The sequence below is a fragment of the Neofelis nebulosa genome, chromosome 8 (assembly GCF_028018385.1).
Source record: "Neofelis nebulosa isolate mNeoNeb1 chromosome 8, mNeoNeb1.pri, whole genome shotgun sequence".
Classification (NCBI taxonomy): domain Eukaryota; kingdom Metazoa; phylum Chordata; class Mammalia; order Carnivora; family Felidae; genus Neofelis; species Neofelis nebulosa.
This window is the reverse complement of record NC_080789.1, coordinates 54,850,978-54,873,665: the sequence shown is the minus strand read 5'-3', so window position 1 is coordinate 54,873,665 and position 22,688 is coordinate 54,850,978. Positions and strand designations below refer to the sequence as shown.

General features: G+C 35.6%; 1 protein-coding gene across 5 annotated transcripts in view; it reads right to left on the bottom strand.

Annotated features, from left to right (window-relative positions):
• Nucleotides 1–18,490: 18,490 nt before the first annotated feature.
• TAFA2 (TAFA chemokine like family member 2) overlaps nucleotides 18,491–22,688 on the bottom strand; it is a 515,454-nt gene continuing 511,256 nt past the window's right edge. For all 5 annotated transcript variants that reach the window (XR_009265588.1, XM_058742176.1, XM_058742175.1 and 2 more), the window contains one exon: nucleotides 18,491–20,604. Coding sequence is in view for 4 of the 5 variants with exons in the window: in XM_058742176.1 (XP_058598159.1) it covers nucleotides 20,593–20,604 (12 nt within the window). In the remaining variant the exon portion in view is untranslated. The remainder of the gene's footprint in view (nucleotides 20,605–22,688) is intronic.

Here is a 22,688-nt window from a genome sequence, read left to right as displayed (position 1 = left end):
CTCTGGAGGAATAGTCAAGGTGAGTAAGCTAAAGTCTATTAAGAACTGTTTCTTAGTTCCCTCTCACTTGTCACTGTGCTGGTTTTATGGCAAGACTGTATGTTGTTGTGCTGGTGTTTATGGTAAGGTCGTGGCTGAACCTCTCCTCCCCATTTTGATGTGTGTTTTTTTTCTCATTAATCTGATGTGTAGGAGTTGTCCAGCTAGTTTTTGGATTTCTTTCAAAGGGAATTGTTCCATATGTAGCTGTAGACTTGGTGTGTCCATTGCAGGAGGTGAATTCACAATCTTCCTAAGTTGCTATCTTGAATCAGAACTTCTATTGTTGACTTTTGAGAGTTTTTACATATTCTAGATAGTATTCATCTGTTGGATATGTGGTTTGAAAATATTTTCTCCAAATCTGTAGTCTGTATCTTCAACCTTTTCACATTGTCTTCCACAAAGCAAAAGTTTTTAATTTTGATGAAGTCCCAGTTATGAATTTCCTCCCTTAATGGATTATGTATTAATCTCAAATCTAAGATTTCTTTACCTAAATCAAAACCCCAAATATATCTCCCACTTAAAAAACCATTTCTATTATTTTAAGTTTTACATTTAAGTCCATAATCTGGATTGTTTTATTTATTTATTTTTTTAATGTTTATTTATTTTTGAGAGAGAGACAGACAGACAGAGAGCGAGCAGGGGAGGGGCAGACAGAGAGGGAGACACAGAATCCAAAGCAGGCTCCAGGCTCCGAGCTGTCAGCACAGAGCCCATTGCGGGGCTCAAACTCACGAACCACAAAATCATGACCTGTGTCGAAGTCAGATGCACAACTGACTGAGCCACTGAGGCGCCCCAAGGATTGTTTTAATGTTTGTACAAAGTATGAAATTTTGTTTAAGGTGAGATGTTTTTTGTTTATTTGTTTATTTTATCTGTTTTTGTTGGTTTGTTTGCCTATGAGTGTACAGTTGCCCCCGCACAATTTGTTGAAAGATAGATTTATTCTTTTAAAAGTTTTTTTCTGGCTGTTGTGTGCAGAATGGATTATCGTCAGTGGTCTGTATAGGAGTGGGAGGACCAATTAAGAAACTTTTTCATTTACCTAAGTAAATCACCTGGTGAATTAGGCCAGGGTGATGGAATAAGAGATAAAGAAAAATGGACTCAAGGTATTTGGGGCGGTTAAGTGAATAGTGCTGCTGATGGAATAGATGTGGAGGAAAGAAAATGAGAGAAGAATTCAAAGATGACTAAGTGTTTAACATGATAAGCGAAGTATATGGTGATTTTAACATTAGAGGAGACTTAAGAAAGAAGGAAGAATGATCTGTTTTGCTCATGTTCTGTTTAAAATACCAATTAGACAGCTGAGTGAGGATGTCTGGTTGTAGGTTGTTAGACTAATGATCTTATAATTCAAGGGCAAGAGCAGGGCTGAAAACACACATTTGAAGAGTCATCAGTGTAGATGATCTTGCTTAGGAAGAAAGTCTAAATAGTGAAGAGAAAAATTTTCATCATTGTCATTGTTCAAGAAATTAAATCTCCTGAAATACTTACATATAAAGATTTCCTAAAAGTGATTAAGTTGGGATACTATTAATCTAACATAGCAAATCTCTATTTATTTATACTGGCATTAATCTTTGATTAAATATTTTAATACATTTTATTGTATATACTTATATAATAATATACTAATGATCTTAATGAAATGACAGATTTTACATTAAAATCTTGTATGTGCTTCATTGCACCAAATCAGAATCCAATGAAATAAAATGACTTAGTCTATATTGATTAATATTTTATCTTTTAAAAATAGAATCCAGGGGCGCCTGGGTGGCTCATTTGGTTAAGTACCTGACTTTGGCTCAGGTCATGACCTCGCAGCCCATGAGTTCAAGCCCCACATGAGGCTCTGTGCTGACAGCTCACAGCCTGAAGCCTGCTTCAGATTCTGTGTCTCCCTCTCTCTCTGCCCCTCCCTGGCTTTACTCTGTCTCTCTATCTCTAAAAAATAAATATTAAAAAAAATAAAGATAGAATCCATAAAATAAACAAAATACACTGGCATAAATTACCACTGGCCAAACATTATAAGTTTTCAACCTTAATAACTGTGATTCTAAGTGAAGGCAACCCTCACAATACAATGAATCTTCACTTTTATGTGAATCAAAGGAGTCTTGAGTGAATGGATTAGTTCTGGATATAGTAAAAATACTTGTGACTGCTTTTAAGTGGATCAAAGTTTGTCTCTAGGAATTGTTAGTCAAAGATATTGATAGATTCCTATAAATTGGAAAACAAGTTTATTTACGAGTGACCGAGAAATTGAAAATGGGGTAGGAAAATTTACCTAAAAATACTGGTCGAGCTGCAAAGAGAACTCTATAAGGAGCTCCAATTACTAAAAAAAAAAAATGTGCAAAAGATGAGAGCACTTTAAGTATAGACTTTACAGTATAGGCTTGCATAAATAGTAACTGGAAATCAAGAACTGAGAAATATGGGAAATTCTTATAAAACTAAAAGTCTCTTTAATTTCTCGTAACACCCATATCCCTCTGTCCTAACTAGTTGCTTATGTTAAATGGTGGTTGAGAGAGAATTGCAAAATAAAATAGAAAGTATAATGTACTTTGGAGTTTGGGGAGATTTGGATTTGATATTCAATGATTTACTTAATGGTTTTATAGCCCTCAGATAGTTACTTATATCTATGAATCAATGTTCTCTGTAAATTTAGTGATTATGTATATTCTCACATGACTGTAGTAAATATCAAATGAAATTAAATAAATCAAGGGTCCAATATTGCAGTAGGTGTGTCTTAAAATACAATATCTCTCTTTAATTTGTTTTACTTCTGCCTGCTTTCTCAAAAGGAATTAGTCTTTATTGTAGAGGGGTAATTAACATTAGAAATAAGGGGCGCCTGGGTGGCGCAGTCGGTTAAGCGTCCGACTTCAGCCAGGTCACGATCTCGCGGTCCGTGAGTTCGAGCCCCGCGTCAGGCTCTGGGCTGATGGCTCGGAGCCTGGAGCCTGTTTCCGATTCTGTGTCTCCCTCTCTCTCTGCCCCTCCCCCGTTCATGCTCTGTCTCTCTCTGTCCCAAAAATAAATTAAAAACGTTGAAAAAAAAAAAAAAAAAAAAAAAAAAAAGAAATAAGGTAGCAAGTGCATATATGAGGGAGGAGATTATTTTAACATGATTTCATTTGATATGGTTGATCTCTCAAAAAATTATTGAAAGAACTCCTAGATTATAATGTCAAACCCTTGAATGAAATCATTGACTAGTCACAGATAGTGGAGAAATGCTGGAAGACTAGGGATAGTAAACGTACTTTTGATTTCCAAAGATCAAAAGAATAATAATGGTTGGATTATGGTACAAATAATAGGTGTATCCTATTCTAGGTTACAAAATAATTTCAAGTTACATAGAATTCCTTTGATTCCTTTGATAATAGTGTTAACATAGCTACACTACAGTTAGAAAACATGACCAAGCTACATAATTTTTTTTTAAAAAGACATGTAAACCTCCATATGGTACTTTGTTCTCATTTGATGGAAATTTTGACTCCCAATAATAGGACATTTGTTTAGGAATATTAAACTGGACATGGAAAAGCCTCAGCTTGTGATAGCATCCCATGCGATATCATAGTTGTGTGAATATTCAAATATGACATCTGGTCAGCAGTTGGGAACATGTGATGACTCACCGGAAATATTGGATATTTGCCAATTTCTTCTTTTACTTTTTCTAGTCCACAGGGACTAGATAAATAAATGGTGTTGATGTACATGGAAAGTTGTCCATGAAAATATGGCCTTCAACCTTAGCCTTATTTTTACAGCACTCAAATCACCTGATCTAGAAATTATAGGCATCTCTGCACATTACCCATGTGATCTGTAGTGTTTTCCTATACACAACTAAAGGGAACACCATGATTGATAACAAGTCAATGCTCATGAGACACAGACTTGTGTAGTCAGACATCTAGGATTTGAATCCTGCTCTCACACTTAATAGCTATGTGATGTATGTCAATTAGTTAATCTCTGCTGCTTTAATTTCCCATCAGAAAAATGCAGACAATAATAGTACCTGCTTTACGAAGTGGCTGTGAGCACTACAGGAGTGAAAATTTGTAGAAGGCTTAAACCATATATGACAAATAAATATTTATAAAGTAAATAATTAAGCTATTGTTTACATTTTGTCTTTAAACTGAGGCTGTGAACTGACTTGAACATGGTCTTTTGAAGAAAAATAAGCATTTCTAATTAGGAGTAAGAGAATTACAGTGCTACTCAGTCCTTAGGATAGCATAAGAATGCCACACACCTACCCTATTTACTCAAATATATAAATGTTTAAAAGATAACATCCTTCTAATTGTAATAGTATTAAAACCTTGTAAGAACCACAGTGTAATATGCCCTTGTTTTAATTAACAATGTACTGTAAATAGCTCTCACTGATAGAAAATGTTATACAGATTTCACCAAGATCATATGCCACGTGTCTTCTCTGGCACACTCTCACAATGAAAATAATATTAGAACACATTTTCCTAGCATGTTTAACTTTGCAGAGAATTAACCAGTCTCTCACTTCATCTTCACAATAGCTCTGGGCAGCAGAGAAAACAGATATTATCATTTATCTTTCACTGGTAAGAAAATTGAGGCCCAAAGAGGTTAAGTCATTTGCTTGCCTAGGGTCACAATTTATCAATTCGTGGCCCATATTCTCTACAGTGCCCTCAAAAAATGCCTAAGTCACGAATTGAAAATCTCTGTCACTCTTATTCTCTGTATTCCTTTGAAACAAAACAGGAGGCAATATCTCTTTCATGATGGAGAAACTCAACAGAGATTCTGTTTGTGGTTGTGCCTAGTGGACACTGCACAACTCCTCAGGACTGACATCCACATAACGATATATATCACTGGTACTCCCTGGATTTGTAGTGTCTAACCTGTATGACCGCTTGAGGCATGGATGGAGCAACTAGTTTCGCTGATCCAAAAGCCTGAGTCAGAAGCAGCAAGCAACAGTAGAATTGACATCCTGGTTTCCATTTCATTGTATGGTTTCACAGCAAATAAGAAAAAAAAATAATAAAATCAAACAAAAGTAACTTTAAGAGAAAAATCTGTCACTCAGGTTGAATTTTCTCTTAGTTGAAATTCACCCTGTCTATATTCAATTGAATAGAATGACATTTGATTGAACTGACTGGGAAAAAAAGTGACACGATACATCCGGATTCAGGCTCTCAAATTCGGTTTATTGTTTAGTGCAGCAACCCCTGAAATTAAATGAACACATACAGGAGATTCATCATAATGCTATCTGTGGAATCCTGTTATAGGAAGACAGTGCTATTACAAAGTCCTCCCACAGTTAAACTCCCAAGATGGACTCGATATTCTGCAAAATAGCACATTGCATTTAAGCTGAGCCTGGGATTTTTCTCTTTCTTTCCATTTTTTGACCTAAATAAGAAAATCTTGCAGTTGGATTTTAAAAAGCTCCTTGTGAAGTAATTATCTATAATCCATTCACAAGTATTCTTTTTCAGTAAACTTGTAAGAGATGCTAAGAGATATCTCATACTTTCCCTTTCACAACTGCCACATGGTTCTCATCTAAACTGGTTCTGATAATGAGTCTTTTAAAACAGAAAATGGACCATTTTAACTTTTTAAAACTAAATAGGAATCATAATAGAAGAAAGGGGCCTAATGTTAAGCCAGAGGTGAAATGAGGAGGCTCAAATGAGTTTCATATAGTATCACTAGGAATGCTACCAGAAACACTTAAGGCAACAAGAATATTTAAGCTTCCACTAGTGTTTACGGATGCTGGCAACATACATCATTAGGTTGTTATGAAACAATATGAAATTTAAAAACTTCTAAAATTATCTTGATAAAAGCATAAAGGAAATTCACGAAAAGAGCACTGAAGGTGAAAATCAACAGTGACCACTGCTGTTGATAATTTTAGTAAAATATTTGAAATGACTGACAATGAAAGAGCAACAGCAACAGATTGTGTACTTCAAAACAAACAACTTTTAAATTGTAATTTGAGATTTGAGTGTGTTTCTTAATGCCTTCAAAGTAAAAAAAAAAAAGAAGGATGTGTTTTCTATGTGAACTCACCAGCAAAGACTGACAACAGTGGTTAGGTAATATCTTTCTGCCATTTAGCAGCATGGAGATTATGAGGAACGGTTTAATCCTTCAGATTGTTTAGCTGTGACATTTTTGATGAATAGTACAAGAGATTTAACTATCAGCCAAAAAACAAAAAGAATTAACGTGACATTTGCACTGCAAATCACCATCACGCTCCATTTGCCAGAATCTTTCCTAACAGCTGATACTCAGCATTTTGAATAAGGAACAAGTTAGTAAATCAACAAGAGCAAACTCAGTTATTACTAAATGTGCCTTTAATGTAGTGTACATTAAATCATGCAATGATTCACTTAATAAGCAATGTCTTGGCTGCCTGCTGCATCCCAGAGACTGTTATGCAGTAAGATTATCAAGAGAAAAAGACTAGGATTGCAGAAGTTAGCCAGACAGCAAACAAAGGAACATTGCAAAAGAAAGCAATGTGAGCATGTAGAAAAGGCACCTACATCCTGTGGGGTTCAGGGGAGATTTGATGGAGGTACATACTGTAAAGGAAAGCTCTAAAGTATTTTTTTCTGTCTCATATCAAAATCATTTTACCAAAAAAAAAAAAAAAGACCTGAGAATGGATGGATCACAATTACCTCACAAGCAACTCTACAAAACATCTCTGTAAAATATTTTTAATACAAATTATAAAATATCAACAGAAAAAACTAAGATTAAATATTTAATATACACTACCCTTTGTAGAACCCTGAATTAAGTCCTTGTTGAGAACAAGTCCTTGTTGAGAGTTGGGTTGTAGGAAGACTTTACCTCAAAACTGTTTTACCAGTATGAGTCTTGTGATAACATCTCAATATTCATCCACTTAATTTTATGGTGGAAATATTAATTAGCAACGGAATTTGATAATTTAAACTTACAGACATGAGAAAGGGCTGACTGGAAATAGCTAGGGAAAGATGGAGAAAGAATCCTTCAGAGGCAAAATGAGTGTTTGTAGAAGCAGATGTGTTCTAGGAAGTACATACAATGACTTGGTGTGACAGGATTTGTTGCATAGGGGGGGAGGTAAGAAGAAGTAGGTAGGGGCCAAATAATGGAATGCCACTTATGTTTGAGTATAGAGTATGGGTTTCATTTCAGGATAGTGGGGAGCCATTGAAGAATTTAAAGTTGATGTATATCAAAATCCCATTAGGATTGAAAAGATTACCGAGATAAGCAAGTAAAGTTTGCATTGAAGACTATCATGAAGCTAGTAGTGGTGATTGAAAAAATGGCTCCAATTCTTCATCCTTTCCTGCATCTAGCCTTGTATTGTGACTTTGCAGCAACTTTCACCAAAAGGTGGAGTCTTTTTCTCTACTCCTAGAATGTGACCTACCCTTATAAGTTGCTTTGGACATAGAATATAGCCAAAGTGAGTATGTCCCAGTCCTAAGCCTTTGCCTATCTATCTTTATTGTCTCAGAACCTTGCTTTCTCTGCCATGAGAACAGGCAAAGCACGTGAAAGGCGACATACCACGTGGAAGTAACTAAGTTGTTCCAGCTAAGGTAATGGTAGATTGGCCTATATCCGGAAATCTTGAACACATGTGACAGTCCAAACTGAACACTGCCTGTGCTTCCACAGCCACCAGCAGTCACAAGTGTGAGCCCAGCCATGACCAGCACAATTTCCCAGCTGACCCATAGATTTGGAAGCAATAATTGAGGGTTGCTGTTTTATGCTTCTGTGTTGTGGAGTTGTGTATTACATAGGAATACGCCTCTCTAACAGATCTTCCCTTGATACATGACAGTTGGGCACAAAAACAGGAAACCTCACTTCCAATTATGAACCAGAGGTAAGCCTTTAATATAGAATGCCATCTATTTGGTAGTCTTTCTTCCATAACATGCTCAGACATTGCTGAGGTTCCCAGTAATTAATACAAACCTGTCCTCATCAAAAGAATAGGCTTCTTTCTAAGCTATTTTATCTCCCTGCTCTTCATTTCGCCATCTTACATCCAGCTGGTTCTCTTTGTAGTGCTATGACCTCAGTGCCTCATGCCATCTTTCTGAACATTCTTAAGCTAAGTATCTTCAAATTCAGTTTATTACCCCTCCCAAGAAGGATATCATTTGAAAAGAAGGTAAAGCTTGCTACATTTGACCCTTGAACAATGCAGGGGCTAGAGGCACTGATCCCATGTACAGCTGAAAATCAATGTATAACCTTTTTTCTAATTGAAGTATAGTTGACACACTGTTACCTTAGTGTTAGGTTCAAACCAGCGATTCAACAGCTCTGTACATTATTCTGTGTTCGGGGGTGTAGCTTCCATCTGTCACTTCCATCTGTCATACAACACTGCTGAAGTACCATTGACTATTTCCTGTGCTATACCTTTCACCCTGTGACTTGTCCATTCTATAAATGGAAGCCTGTACCTCCCACTCCTCTTCATTTGCCCGTCCCCCAACCCCCTCTCCTCTGGCAATCGCCAGGTTGTTGTTTGTGTTTATGTGTCTGTTTCTGCTTTTGTTTGTTTTGTTTCAATTTTTAGAGTCCACATGTCAGTGAAATCATATGGCATTTGTCTTTCTCTGTCTGACTTATTTCACACATAATAGACTCTAGGTCATCCATGTCACAAATGGCAAGGTCTCATTCTTTCTTATGGCTAAGCAGTATCCCATTGTGTGTGTGTGTGTGTGTGTGTGTGTGTGTGTGTGTGTGTGTGTATTTACATGTGTACCTACCCACCACATCTTCTTGATCCATTAAGCTATCAATGGACACTTATGTTGCTTCCATATCTTGGCTATTGTAAATAATACTGCAGTAAACATAGAGGTGCATATATTACTTCAAGTTAGTGTTTTTGTTTTCTTTGGGTAAATAGCCAGTAGTGGAATTAATGGATCATATGGTATTTCTATTTGTAATTTTTTGAGGAACCTCCATACTTCAGTGGCTGCACCAATTTACATTCAAACCAGGAGTGTACATGGGTTTCTTTGTTTCTATATTAATAACACTTGTTATTTCTTGTCTTTAAATATTAGCCATTCTAACTGGTGTAAAATAATATTTCATCGTGGTTTTTATTTGCATTTTCCTGATCATTAATGATGTTGAACATCTTTCGATTTGTCTTTTAGATTTAACCCCTTATCACATAAATCATTTGAAAATATCATCTCCCATTTAGTGGGTTGCCTTTTTGTTTTATTGATGGTCTCCTTTGACGCACAAAAGTTTTTATTTTAGTATAGTCTCAATAATTTGTTTTTGTTTTTGTTTTTTCTTGCCTAAGGACACATGTCTAGAAAAATGTGAAGGCTGACAAGATTATTGCCTGTGTTTTCTATTAGGAGTTTTATGGTTTGGGGTCTCGCATTTAGGTCTTTAATCCATTATGAGTTTACTTTTGTGGATGATGTAAGAAAGTACTCCAGTTTCATTCTTTTGATTGTAGCTGTCCAGGGTTCAGTGTTCCCAGTACCATTTATTGAAGAGATTGTCTTTTCCCCATTGTATATCCTTGCCTCCTTTGTTATAGATTAACCAACCATAGAAGAATGGGTATATTTCTGATCTCTTCTGTTCTGTTGATCTATGTATCTATGTTTGTACCAGTACCATACTGTTTTGCTAATTATAGTTTTGTAGTAAATCTTATAATCTGAGATTGTGATATATCCAGTTTTTTTTTTTTTTCTTTCTCAAAATTGCTTTGGCTGTTTGAGGTTTTTTGTGGTTCCATACAAATTTTGGTATTATTTGTTCTAGTTCTGTGAAAAATGTTGCTATTTTGATGGGGATTGCATGAATCTGTAGATAGCTTTGGGTAGTATGAACATTTTAACAGTATTAATTCTTCCAGTGCATGAACATGTTAGATATTTGCATTTGTTTGCGTTGCCTTCAGTTTTTTCATTAATGTTTTATAGTTTTCAGAGTACAGGTATTTTACGTCTTTGGTTGATTCTTAGGTATTTTTGTTGTTGATGGTGGTAATTGTAAATGGAATTCTTTCTTAATTTTTCTGCTACTTTGTTATTAGTGTATAGAAATGCAAAAAATTTATGTATATTAATTTTGTATCCTGCAACTTTATCAAATTCATTATTACTTTCAATAGTTTTTGGTAGAGTCTTTAGAGTTTTCTCTGTACAGTATCATGTCATCTGCAAATAGTGACAGTTTTACTTTTACCTTACCAGTCTGGATGTCTTTTATATACTTTTCTTGTCTGATTGCTGTGGGTCAGACTTCCAATACTATATTCAATAAAAGTGGTGAGAGTGGACTTTCCTGTCTTGTTCTTGATCTTAGAGAAAACTCTCTCAGGTTTTCATCATTGCGTATGAGGTTATCTATGGGTTTGTCATATAAGGCCTATATTATGTTGAGGTATATTCCCTCTAAACCCACTTGTTGAGAATTTTTATCATTAATGGATGTTTGAATTTTGTCAAATGCTTTTTCTGCATCTCTTGAGATGATCCTATGATTTTTATCCTTCATTTTGTTAATGTGGTGCCATCACATTGATTGATTTGCAAATACTGAAACATCTTTGCATCCCCAGAATATATTCCACTTGATTGTTTAATGCATTGTTAAACTAGGTTTGCTAACATTTCGTTGAGGAGTTTTGCATCTGTGGTCATTAGGGATATTGTTCTGTAATTTTCTTTCTTTCTTCCTTCTCCCTTCCTCCCTTTATGTCTTTCTGTCTTTCTGTCTTTCTGTCTGTCTTTCTTTATCTGGTTTTGGTATCAGGGTAATGCCAGATGCATAGAATGTATTTGGAAGCTCTCGTTCATCCTTTATTTTTTGGAATAGTTGAGAATAGGTCTTAACTTTAGAAGAAGAATAGGTCTTGTTTAGATGTTGGTAGAATTCATGTATGATGCCATCTGGTCTCAGTCTTCTATTTTTTATTTTAGTATTTTATTGATTACCAATTCAATTTTGTTACTAGTAGTCATTCTTTTAAATTTTCTATTTCTTCCAATTTATTTTTGGAAGATTGTTTCTAGGAATCTATCCATTTCTTCTAGTTTGCCAAGCTATCTGGCATATAATTTTTCATAGTAGTCTCATAATTCTTTATATTTCTGTGGCATCATATGTTATTTTCCCTCTTTCATTTCTGATTTTATTTTTAAAAATTTTTTAACGTTTATTTACCATTATTAAGAGACAGAGAACATGAGCATGGGAGGGGCAGAGAGAGGAGAAGACACAGAATCTGAAGCAGGTTCCAGGCTCTGAGCTGTCAGCACAGAGCTGGATGCAGGGCTCGAACTCACAAACTGTGAGATCATGACCTGGCCGAAGTCAAACACTTAACCAACTGAGCCACTTAGCCACCCCATTCATTTCTGATTTTAAATGTTTGGATTCTCTCTTTTTTCTTGAGAAGATTGACTGTCAATTTTATCCTTTCATAGAATTAGCACTTGGTTTCATTGATCTTTTCTCTTGTGTTTTTGTCTCTGTTTTTATTCATTTCCATTCTGATCTTTATTATTTCCTTCTTTTTACTAACTTTGAGTTTTCTTTCTTTTTTTTTTTTTCTTGTTCCGGTTCCTTTAAATGTGAGGTTAAATTGCTTATTTGATGTTTTTCTTTTTTGTTTGTTTTTAATTTTTCTTATTTCTTAAATTTTTTTTTTTCAACGTTTTTTATTTATTTTTGGGACAGAGAGAGACAGAGCATGAACGGGGGAGGGGCAGAAAGAGAGGGAGACACAGAATCGGAAACAGGCTCCAGGCTCCGAGCCATCAGCCCAGAGCCCGACGCGGGGCTTGAACTCACGGACCGCGAGATCGTGACCTGGCTGAAGTCGGACGCTTAACCGACTGCGCCACCCAGGCGCCCCAAATTTTTCTTATTTCTTGAAGTAGGCATGTATTGCTATAAATTTCCCTGTTAGAACTACTTTTGCTACATCTCAAAGACTTTGGACCATTGTGTTTCATTTTCATTTGTCTCAGGTATTTTTTATTTCCTCTCTTGAGTTTTTCATTGACCTGTTGGTTGTTTAGTAGCATATTGCTTAGCCTTTATGTGATTGTGTTTTTTCCAGTTTTTTTTCCATGTAATTGATTTCTTGTTTCATATTGTTATGGTTGGGAAAGATGCTTGATATTATTTAAGTCTTCTTTAATTTATTGACACTTGTTTTCTGGCCTAACACGTACTCTGTCCTAGAGAATATTCCATGTGCACTTGGAAAGAATGTGTATTCTATTGTATTTTGATGGAATGTTCTGTATATATCTGTTAAGTATATCTGGCCTAATATGTCATTCATATGTTTTCTTATTTTCTGCCTGGATGATGTATCTATTGATGTAAGTGGGGTGTTAAAGTCCCCTACTAGTTAATTATTGTCTGTTTTAGGTATTGCTATTCTGCCTTTGTTTGTTTGTTTCATTTGCATGAAGTATCTTTTTTCATCCTTTCACTTTCATTCTGTGTGTCTATAGGTCTGAAGTGAATCTCTTATAGGCAGCATATAGATGGGTCTTGTTATGGGTTTTTTTTTTTTTATTCTGCCACCCTATGTCTTTCGATTGGAATATTTAGACCATTTACATTTAAAGTAGCTATTGATAGGTATGTACCTATTACCATTTTGTTAATTGTTTCTGGTTGTTTTGTTCTTTGTTCCTTCTCTTTTTCCCTTTCCTTGTGATTGATGAATTTCGATAGTGTTATGCTTGGCATTCTTACTCCCTATTTTTTTGTTCATCTGTTATAGGTTTCTGACCTGAAGAGAGTTTCAGCAGCTTTCCCCTTCCATTTGGTGGAGTTCTAGTGCTACATCTTTTATATTGTAGTTGCTCCTTTAAAATATGTTTTTTTTTTCTTACGCTCCTAGAGCCTGTAGGGTTGTTATGTACTAGGGGCCTGAGGCTTGCTAAGGCAGCAGGGCAGTTATGGTACCTGGATCCTACTAACAAGGTGGGGTGAGAATGTAAACCATGGTTCTTGCCAGCCTTGCTGACCTGAAGTGGGTACCAGCTGTTACCCTGCCATTTGTCAGGATTCTAGGGCTCGTTCCTTTATATTTCAATTGCCCTTTTAAGCCATGGCCTTTTTTGTGAGCCCCAGGGTAAATGAATCTGCTCGTGTCCATCAGTACTATCCCTCCACACTGCAGTTTGCAGCATTGGGGGTGGCGGTTCCTTTTGTTACTGTGTCTCTGTCTCTCTTCCTATTTTGTACATGGTCTCTCTGTCTTCTGTTGTGCAAAAGCTGTTCAGTCAGGCTTCAGCTTTTCTTCAGGAGGATTTGCTGTATAAGTAGGTATATATTTGGTGTGTCCATGGAGGAAGTGAGTTCAATGTCTTTGTCACCAGGTTAGACCTGAAGTCTCCTGTATAACTTTGGACTCTCCTAAAACTTAACTACTAATAGCCTATTGTTGATCAGAAGTCTTATCAATAACATAGTCAATTAACACATATTTTGTATGATATATGTATCACATACCATATTCCTAAAATAAAACTAGAGAAAAGTAAATGTTATGAAAATCAAAGGAAGAGAAAATGTATTTCTAGTACTGTACTTTAAAAAAGTCCATGTAAAAGTGGACCCACACAGTTCAAACCTGTGTTGTTCAAGGGCCAACCATACTTATATTGTATTCATTGCTTCTAACACAATTCTTGGCACACAAGAGCACAAAATGATTTGTTAAATAATGGATCTCTCCTTATTCCTTATGTCTAATAAAACTGCTCTCCAGTTTCAAATCTAGTTTCTTTCCTCCTCTCTAAATTTATAAACATCATTCCCTTTTATTTTACTTGCCCTCTGGGGTCTTCCTCTAGCCCTATCATATACTCTAATAGCATGTAAACTGACAACCTGCTATTTACTACTACACAGGTTAAAATCCTGGCTTTGCCACTTACTGTGACACTAGGGAAACTGTTTAACCTCCCCATGCCCCAGTTATCTTATTACAAAATGGTAGTAACAACAATATGTATCTCAAATAATATTAACTTAAGTAATAAAGTTCCTAGAACTCTTGTCACAGAGTAAGTACTCAAGTGATGCTAGCCTGTTTTTAGACCTTGGACTATGTTCATCCAAAGATGATCCCAACTATTTATTTTCACCTGTTCTTTGTCCAGACTGCATTATACTAAAGGAAAATCACCTATCTCTACCAATTAGGTGCCTTATATTGTGACATTATTGTCTTGTGAGCTCTGAGTATCTAAAAACACCAAAGTTTGCTTCAAATATTTTCTCTTTCCCCTGATTTCAAACCAAACTCTGTATCTTGTATACTCAGCAGATAAATCTCATCTATTTGAGACCTGCATGTGCTGCTGTTCCCTCAGCCCAGAGGCCCCTAGGCATTATTTCTCTTAACCGCACTTTTAAATAGCTTCACTCATTTTTGTTCATTTATTTAACAGCAGAAACACAGATTCTTCTCACACTAAACCGTCCCTTTGATATTCCCAACCTATTACCAATAAATTGGTAATAAATTGGTAACTCTTCTTTTATCAATTCCTCCTTCTCTACTTCTTTTTCAGTCAGCCTGTGAATGTTTCTGGTCCGTGTCAAAACATAGATATATTTCCGCTTGTTCTGCCACGAGTTATTCTTTAACCTTCTTTGCGGCCACACAAGTTTTGAAAAAAGTGGCTTAAATGTAATGCCTCTACATCTGCCCATATACCAGCGGGCCCCCGAATTTTTCATATCATATATGATATGATGTTATTATATTCTATCAACACAACTTTTACACTGACTGCAGGGTGAACAGAACTGACCTCTTTCAAAAATGAAGCACCACCATTTAGTTAAATACTATGCACTAGATGCTGCACTTTGCATATATTAACTCATTGAATCTTCACAACAATCCTGCGACATTAAGTATTTTCACATTATAAATAAGAGTATTGCCACTTAGGTAATTTATTTCTTATATATTTATGATCTTAGAGTCATTAACTAAAGTCTCAGTAGCCTGGGTATAAATTGATACCCTTGTACTAGTCAACCCAAGTTACTTGACTCAGGGTCTACCATACTAGTGACACTGTTTTATGGGGGGGTCACCAAAGACCTAAGCACCAATTGCTTCTTTACTGTTCACGCCAGTAGATTTTCTTTGGGATTTGGTTCTGTTTATTCCTTACACATTATGACTTTATTTCCATCTAGACATGGACACTCCTGCCTTCAGTTCCTTTGTATTTTCAGTTCTAGGATTTTTTTAATGTTTATTTATTTTGAGAGAGAGCGTACAAGAGAGCAGGGAAGGAGAAGAGAGAGGGAGAGAGAGAATCACAACCGGGCTCTGCGCTGACGGAGGGGGTGGGGCTCAAGCCCTTGAACCGTGAGATCATGACCTGAGGCAAAACCAAGAGTTGGTCACTTAACTGAGCCACTCAAGCACCCCTAGTCCTAGTTTCATAACACACCTCTTCCGCATCTTCCCTCCTTCTTTTGCAGAATATATAAACACAAATTTATCTCTTCCACATTTAAAAAAAACACACTTTTTGAATTCTACCTCCTCTCCGTAAACATTACCCTACTTTGCCTTTTCATTTCCCACTGAAAGAGAAGTCTGTGTGTGCTACTCCTACTTTCAAATCTCTCATTCACTCTCCAACCCACTGAAAGCTCAATTCTACAATAGACACTTCATTGAAACTGCTCTTACCAAGACCAACAATAATCTATAATTACAAATCCAATAAAACCTGTTCCGTTCTTATCTGACATGAACTTTCTGAATGTTTCATTGGCACTTTAAACTCCATAGGCTTAAAAAATTTAACTCATTGTCTCTACTAGCCACTCAGCCTGCTTTTCCCCAGGTTTTTCTGTCATACGTAACTGAATCTCAACTATCCCATCTTAGTAGGCTTAGGACATCCCAGAGTCCCCTTCCAAGTGTCTCTTTCACTCATGCAATCATGTCATCCAACTCATCACTCCCACCCTGGGCAAAACCCTTCATTAGTGGTTCTTGACCCTGAGTGCTCATTAGAATTACCTGGGGAGCTTTAAAAAAATGGCCTAATATTAAAGCCTGAGCCCAAGTAAGAGAATATCAGTAGGGTCAGGCATGGGTCATTGTTAGTATCCTCAAGTAATTTAAATTGCAACCAGGATTGATATCCACTGTTTCACATTCTTCTCAGTGTAATAATAGTCCAAGTTCAGGCCCTCATTCCCTCTACCTGGATTTTTTTTTACTCCTCTGTCATTTCTCTTCAAGTCCACAATCTCTCAAGATTCTCAGTCACATTTTTGCTAAAATCTATAAAACACCACTTGGGACATGCACTGCCCTCCTCACCTAACTTCTAGAATAAAGTTCATAAATAAGTAATTGAGTAAATAAATAAATACTGTTCATTCACTTTGCATAATAGAATTTCCAGAAAAACACTTAGGACATAGTACCTATTTAGTAATTTGCAATACTTTGAAAACATATGAAAAAATAAAAACAAATGTGAAATACTTAAAAGTGTTTTGGGTGCTCACTTTCTCAAAGGTTAGCATAGTGCCATGCATATGGAGAGCATTGAAAAAACTACCTAGTGTACTGATTTTAAAAGTGTTTTAAAGGCTAAACCCCAGGTAACCCCAAAATGTAATCTAGCCACATACATTTGGACCTAGTAGGAATTTAGTAACTGTCAGTTAAATGCCAGATACTTGTAATGTCTATGCTACTTTTCACAGCTTTACACAGTGCAAATAAAAACAAGGAAGAAGAAATCTGCTACCTCTACTCTTTTTCAAGAGCATTATATTACACATAGGCCTTACCTTGATAAAAATAGTACCACGTGGAGTTCTCTGTGTGGATAAGGGGAGCAGGAAACTGCCAGTGTACTATTTCTCTATTTTTTCTGTTTCTCCTAGTGAAGTGTCTGCCATCATTCTAATTCTCCCCACTTCAAAGTAAGTAAGTCGAAATGAGAAAGGGCAGGATGATGAAAAATACTATTTGATATTTTTGCATATATGGCTCTTTCAGATGGATATATCACCTATGAATTGAGAAAAGAATCAAATCTTTAAAAAGATCCAAGTTCCATTTAATCACTGTGCTATTAGCTATTGTGTGTTACCAAAAGTCACAACCCAACTGTACAGCATTGTGTGATAGAACAGGACTTGCTGAGGGCAATAAAAAAACAGGATCAACTCCCTTTTTATTTCAACCTTAGATACAGACTCTCAGTTCTCCTCCTACCCATTTAAGTCAAAACTAAATTTGAAATCACATGTGGTACGGCCTGTTAATAAAACTGGAAGTTTCCATTATGTTAAGGCAACAAGGGTGTATAAAAGTAAAGAAAAATACAGCTAAAGGATGTTATTCTAAAAACAGAGAATTTGCAAAAGTTATTACAAATCAGTCACTTATTGACCATATTCTTAGACTCTACCCCACACTACAGTGAACATTTGCCAAGTTAATTGAGAAGGATAATATCTCTTTCCCCCACCCCCTTACACAAACAAATATACACACACTGTGCATGTGAAACTGGTAAAATCTAAATAAGGTCTGTATTTGAGTTAATGGTATTATACCCATGCTAGTTTCCTTGTTTTGTAAGATTGTATCACTGGAGGACAGTGGGGAAAGGGTACACAGAGGTTCTCTGTTCTTTCTTGCTTTTGTATTTTAAACTATTATTAAAAATTGCTTTTTTAAAAAATTTAAAAGCTGAGTTATAACCGTATCTGATATTTTCATCAATATTTCCATATGTAATGTATTTCAAAGGATAAACAGCCTATTTAATAATTTGTATAATAATAACTTTGCGTATTACTAGCAAACATACAGCAGTTGTGCTCATACTCAAGATGTGGGCAAGTAGCACAAGTGTAAATGTATCTCTTTCATTTGTTTCCTAGCAAAGAAGCAAATCAATGATTGGAACCAAGATTTGCCACAGGTTTTTATCAAAAGGAGGTTGAAAAATTTATGTCAGCTTCCCCATTAATTCAGAGGTTTTCCTGAACAGTAACAGAAGGACTTTTAAAATAAAACACTCAAGGGGAGTCTGGGTGGCTCAGTGGGTTAAGCGTTTGACTTCGGCTCAGGTCATGATCTAATAATGGTTCATGAGTTCAGTCCCCACATCAGGCTCTGTACTCTCAGCTCAGAACCTGGAGCCTGCTCAGATTCTGCCCCTCCCCCTCTCAACAATAAACATTAAAAAAAGTTTTTTTTTAAATAAAACAGAATCAGAAAACAGATTCTCCAAATGTAACTCATGAAAGAGAGTCCATTTTATATCCCAATTTTATTTACCTTTTCTGAATAGTCACAACATTAATCTATGGGGGATAATCTAGTTAGTATAATTGAAATTCCATTTATTTTTTTCTATTGATATGCATGTGTCACACTTGTATATAATACAGAATTTCCAGTGTTGTTTTAAAGGACGCATTTAAAAAAAAACGAGAAGCATGATCTACAATTTCAAACAAACCTAGGATGAATTAATAATTTCCAAGATAAAATAGTTTTCTAACTCTGTTCCAAAGAAATTAATGATATTATAATTGGTGCAAAAACTCCAGCACAACTGTTCATTCTTTCTGATTTCATACAGTCTTGAACTATTGTAAAATCCACTCAGAACCATCTAATTCATTTTATGTATAATTAACAGGGAGGGAAGAAGTCATTTCATTCCATGGATTTGTGGGGCAGTGTCCTTTTTGATTCAGTGCCAAAAGTGTACTTTACAAATTTAATTTTGAACAGATTTTACACTTTTAATTTTTATGCCCAGAGACATTCTGGGAAATGTATTGGTCTTTGAAATTTGTTACCAACTAACAGTCCAAAATTCTCCAAGGTATATCAGCCCCCATCAGGGAAGCCAACATATAACTAGTTGGCCACGTCAGTGAGTTTTAAAAATATGAAAGATGTTCATATCTTCTCTAACATAATGGAACTTCTAATAGGACAGTTTCTGAAGTATCTTCCTATTAGTCTAAGATGACTAAGCAAAGAAGTCTTTCCCTTTACATCCTAATTACAGAATGGCTATGAGATTTCAATTCTTCCTTCACATAACAAATGAAACAAATGTAGTATAAAATTATACATTCTGTAATAACTTAGGAAAAAAGTACATACATGTTTAAGGCCTTTATAAATATTTGTAAGACTTTCCTGTAGAACTGAAAAACAGAAATGTTAAAATGACTACAAAAATGTGGACAGAAACTGACCTAAGAAATTATTTGAATGGGACAACTATAAGCAAATATTTATAAATTTGATACCAAGGAAAATGAGTAATTCTATTAACAGACTGAACAAATATATAAGCATTCAAACAGTCATTGGGAGCGAGCAAGGGGCAGTCTATTAAAATGATAGAAAGTATAGTTAAAAAAAATTACTAGAAGAAATCTAAGTGAGTAACACTCAAGCTAAGAAATCAGATATCCACATGCATCCCTGGCAATTTTTTGAAACTGAAGGCTACCTACATATTTGCTCACTGCTGATTTCTGTGAAGGAAAAAAATAAACACAAACATGAAAGAAAAAGCCCACTTAAAAAAAAAACTGAAAGGGAGAGTACTCTAGAAGTATAAAATAGTATATAATGAAAATGGAAATTCAGTTCTAACTATTACCTATTTGACTGACAGAGAGCTGCAGTAGAATGTTAGCCTTGGGGAAACATGTCAGCTTGTCTATACATTCTTATATGATTGATGTATTCAGATAACTATTACTTGCCAACAATAATTATTATCAATGGATATATATTTCCATTCCTTTAACAAAAGCAACTTTAAGATGTTAAAACATGTAGGCTTTCAGAGCTCCAAGATTAGGATACAAATAAAATTGTCTCAGTCTACACCATGCCAAAGGAGAAGTTTGCAAAGGAAATATCAATAAAGCTGGGTGCATTCCCACTAGCCAGTGAACACAGGACCGGACCCAGGAACACATCCATGGCAGAAGGCTGGTGCACTTGGCAAACTTTCAGAAACAAGAAAAGCAGTCATATTTGAAGCCAAAAACCCAAACGGTGAGTGTCTCTGACATCACCTGGAAACACCAACTCTTCAGATGGGAACTTCAAATTCTTTTAGCAAGTGCAATTTTACAAGTTGAACACAGTTCAAATCTGACATCTTCATGGCATAGAAGTTCATGTCAGACTTTTTTAAAGTCTTGGTTTCAAGAAGAGGCTGATTATGAGCCATGAAATCCCTTGGAAATATAGCTCTGGAGTGCCTCTTGTGAGCGGTATAAAAATCTCCCTTCAAGATCACCTCAGGAATTAAGTTTCTGTGCATATGTTGAATGTAATCAGGCTTGAGGATCACTTGATTGATTTATCCTTGGTTAATGGGTTACCTACAAAGGAAGAAGAAAATATAATCATTTTATAACAAGGCTATAATCTTAAAACCCCAAACACAAGTTAGTATTAGAAATTAATAGAGAACTCAAAATGGTGGTATTTACTTTATCAAATAAAATGTTAAAATTTTAAAGGCTACCATACTCAGGTGTTGCCACCTTATAAAAATACATCACTTCTATTTATCAGCTCACAATATTTTTAGAGCCACTTGCACAACTATTCAAATGACTGCAACTGTGACCAGGAAGATCTTAACTGGTCTTGTTACCCATCTCAAGTCCAAAGAATGATTCTGGAATCTTCATATGTCTTCTTGGACGACATAATCCAGAGATCATAAACACATTATGCTAGGCCTCAGTAAAGAAAGGCCTTTGTTCACAGGAGTACAATCAGACCACATACAGTCCTTGGGCCTTGTCTCCATAAAATCCACTCTTAAAATAGTTTAAAACATGGGTGTTTATTTGATTCAATTATGTTTCATAAAAATTAACTCTTTAGTGAGGAGAAAAGGAACACCTGGGAAGAAAAACAATGATTACGCACCTGTTTTACCAAGTTTTAAAGGTGTCAAAAATTCTCAAAAATTTGATTAGAGTTGTATGAATGCTGTTATAAATATTACTGAGGGAGATCCACACTGGCTTTTCACAACATAATAAACATCTAGAATTTCTGATACCTCTATCTTTCTATATACGCATAGATGTGGATGATAGATGGACATAGAGAAAGAGACAGATTTCTGCTGTGTCAGTGAACTTCCAGGCACACTCTAATATCAAGGTACTTAGAGTTTCATAATTGTTCTTTTTAAGCAATAGTTATAACAAAAAGTGAATCCTTGGAAATTACTGTGGATACTTTGGTTTTATTCCATTAAATTACATAATTACTCATCCTTTCATAAGACATTTATAGAAAAGCTTTTTTTTGTTTTGTTGTTTTTTTGAGCAACTATGAAAAAGAGAAACAGTAAGCAAAATAATCCAGCGATGGCTCTACCATGGCTAGTCTCCAATTACACTACAAAAAGAAGATATAAAATTTAAAAAAGTATTTTCTGCATAGAGGCAGTCATCTTATTTGTGTCTCTCTGGTCAGCTGTCTTTCCCAAGGAAGGAGCATCTGCTTACATATTTAAAACTACATGCTCCCATGCACAGAGGAACTATGGAAGGAACTGAACTGAGGATGGAAGGATACAAACACAGAAAGGGCCTGCTGACAACTAGAGATGCTGGGAGCAGGGGCTATCTTAGGTAGAGCAGCAATCTCATGATCAGTTTGTCTTCCACTTAGTTGGTCACTTTACAAAAGTTCTGTGAATAGCTCCCAATTTGAGTGTTAGTGTTAAGAACAACATGGAAAGTAAATATAAATGTCTCTACAGACATTAATGGAGAGATAACTGATCATTGTGAAAAACACAGAAACTTCATGACAGACTCTCTTGATAAATGCTGATTTACCAGAGTCTTCGATTGCCATTGCCTGAGCAAGATTGCCACTTGCCTTTTCTGAAGATTCTCCTCTTAGTAGGAAGAATTATAAAGCATAACAAGGGATTATATTTCCAAACTAGTGCCAGGAAAAGAGAGGAATTGAGAAAGAGAGGGACTGAGAGGAAACCAAAAGGTTAGCCTCAGCAGAGATTCAGCACAGGCATCTGGAGGGACATGGTGCAGTGAATCCATGAGAGCAAGTGGCCTGACCTCCTACATCATTTCAAACCCTGGTTACAAGTAATCTCTTCATGGGTATGGTAAATGCATTCTTCTATCTTCATTCCAAGCTAAGCATTTTAACCTACTAGGTTATATCAAGCTGGGAAGTGATTCTCTCAACTATTTATATATTAAAGCTTTATTTTCACCTTATTTTAAAAATAGACACTCAAGTTTACAGTACAACACCAAAGGTCTATGTACCTGGAACAAATTTTTCCTCCATCTCAGTAAACATATATGTGTACACATAGACATATATGTATATATATTGTGTGTGTGTATATATATATATATATACATATATATATAATCCATATCCTAAGAATATCATAAATATACTT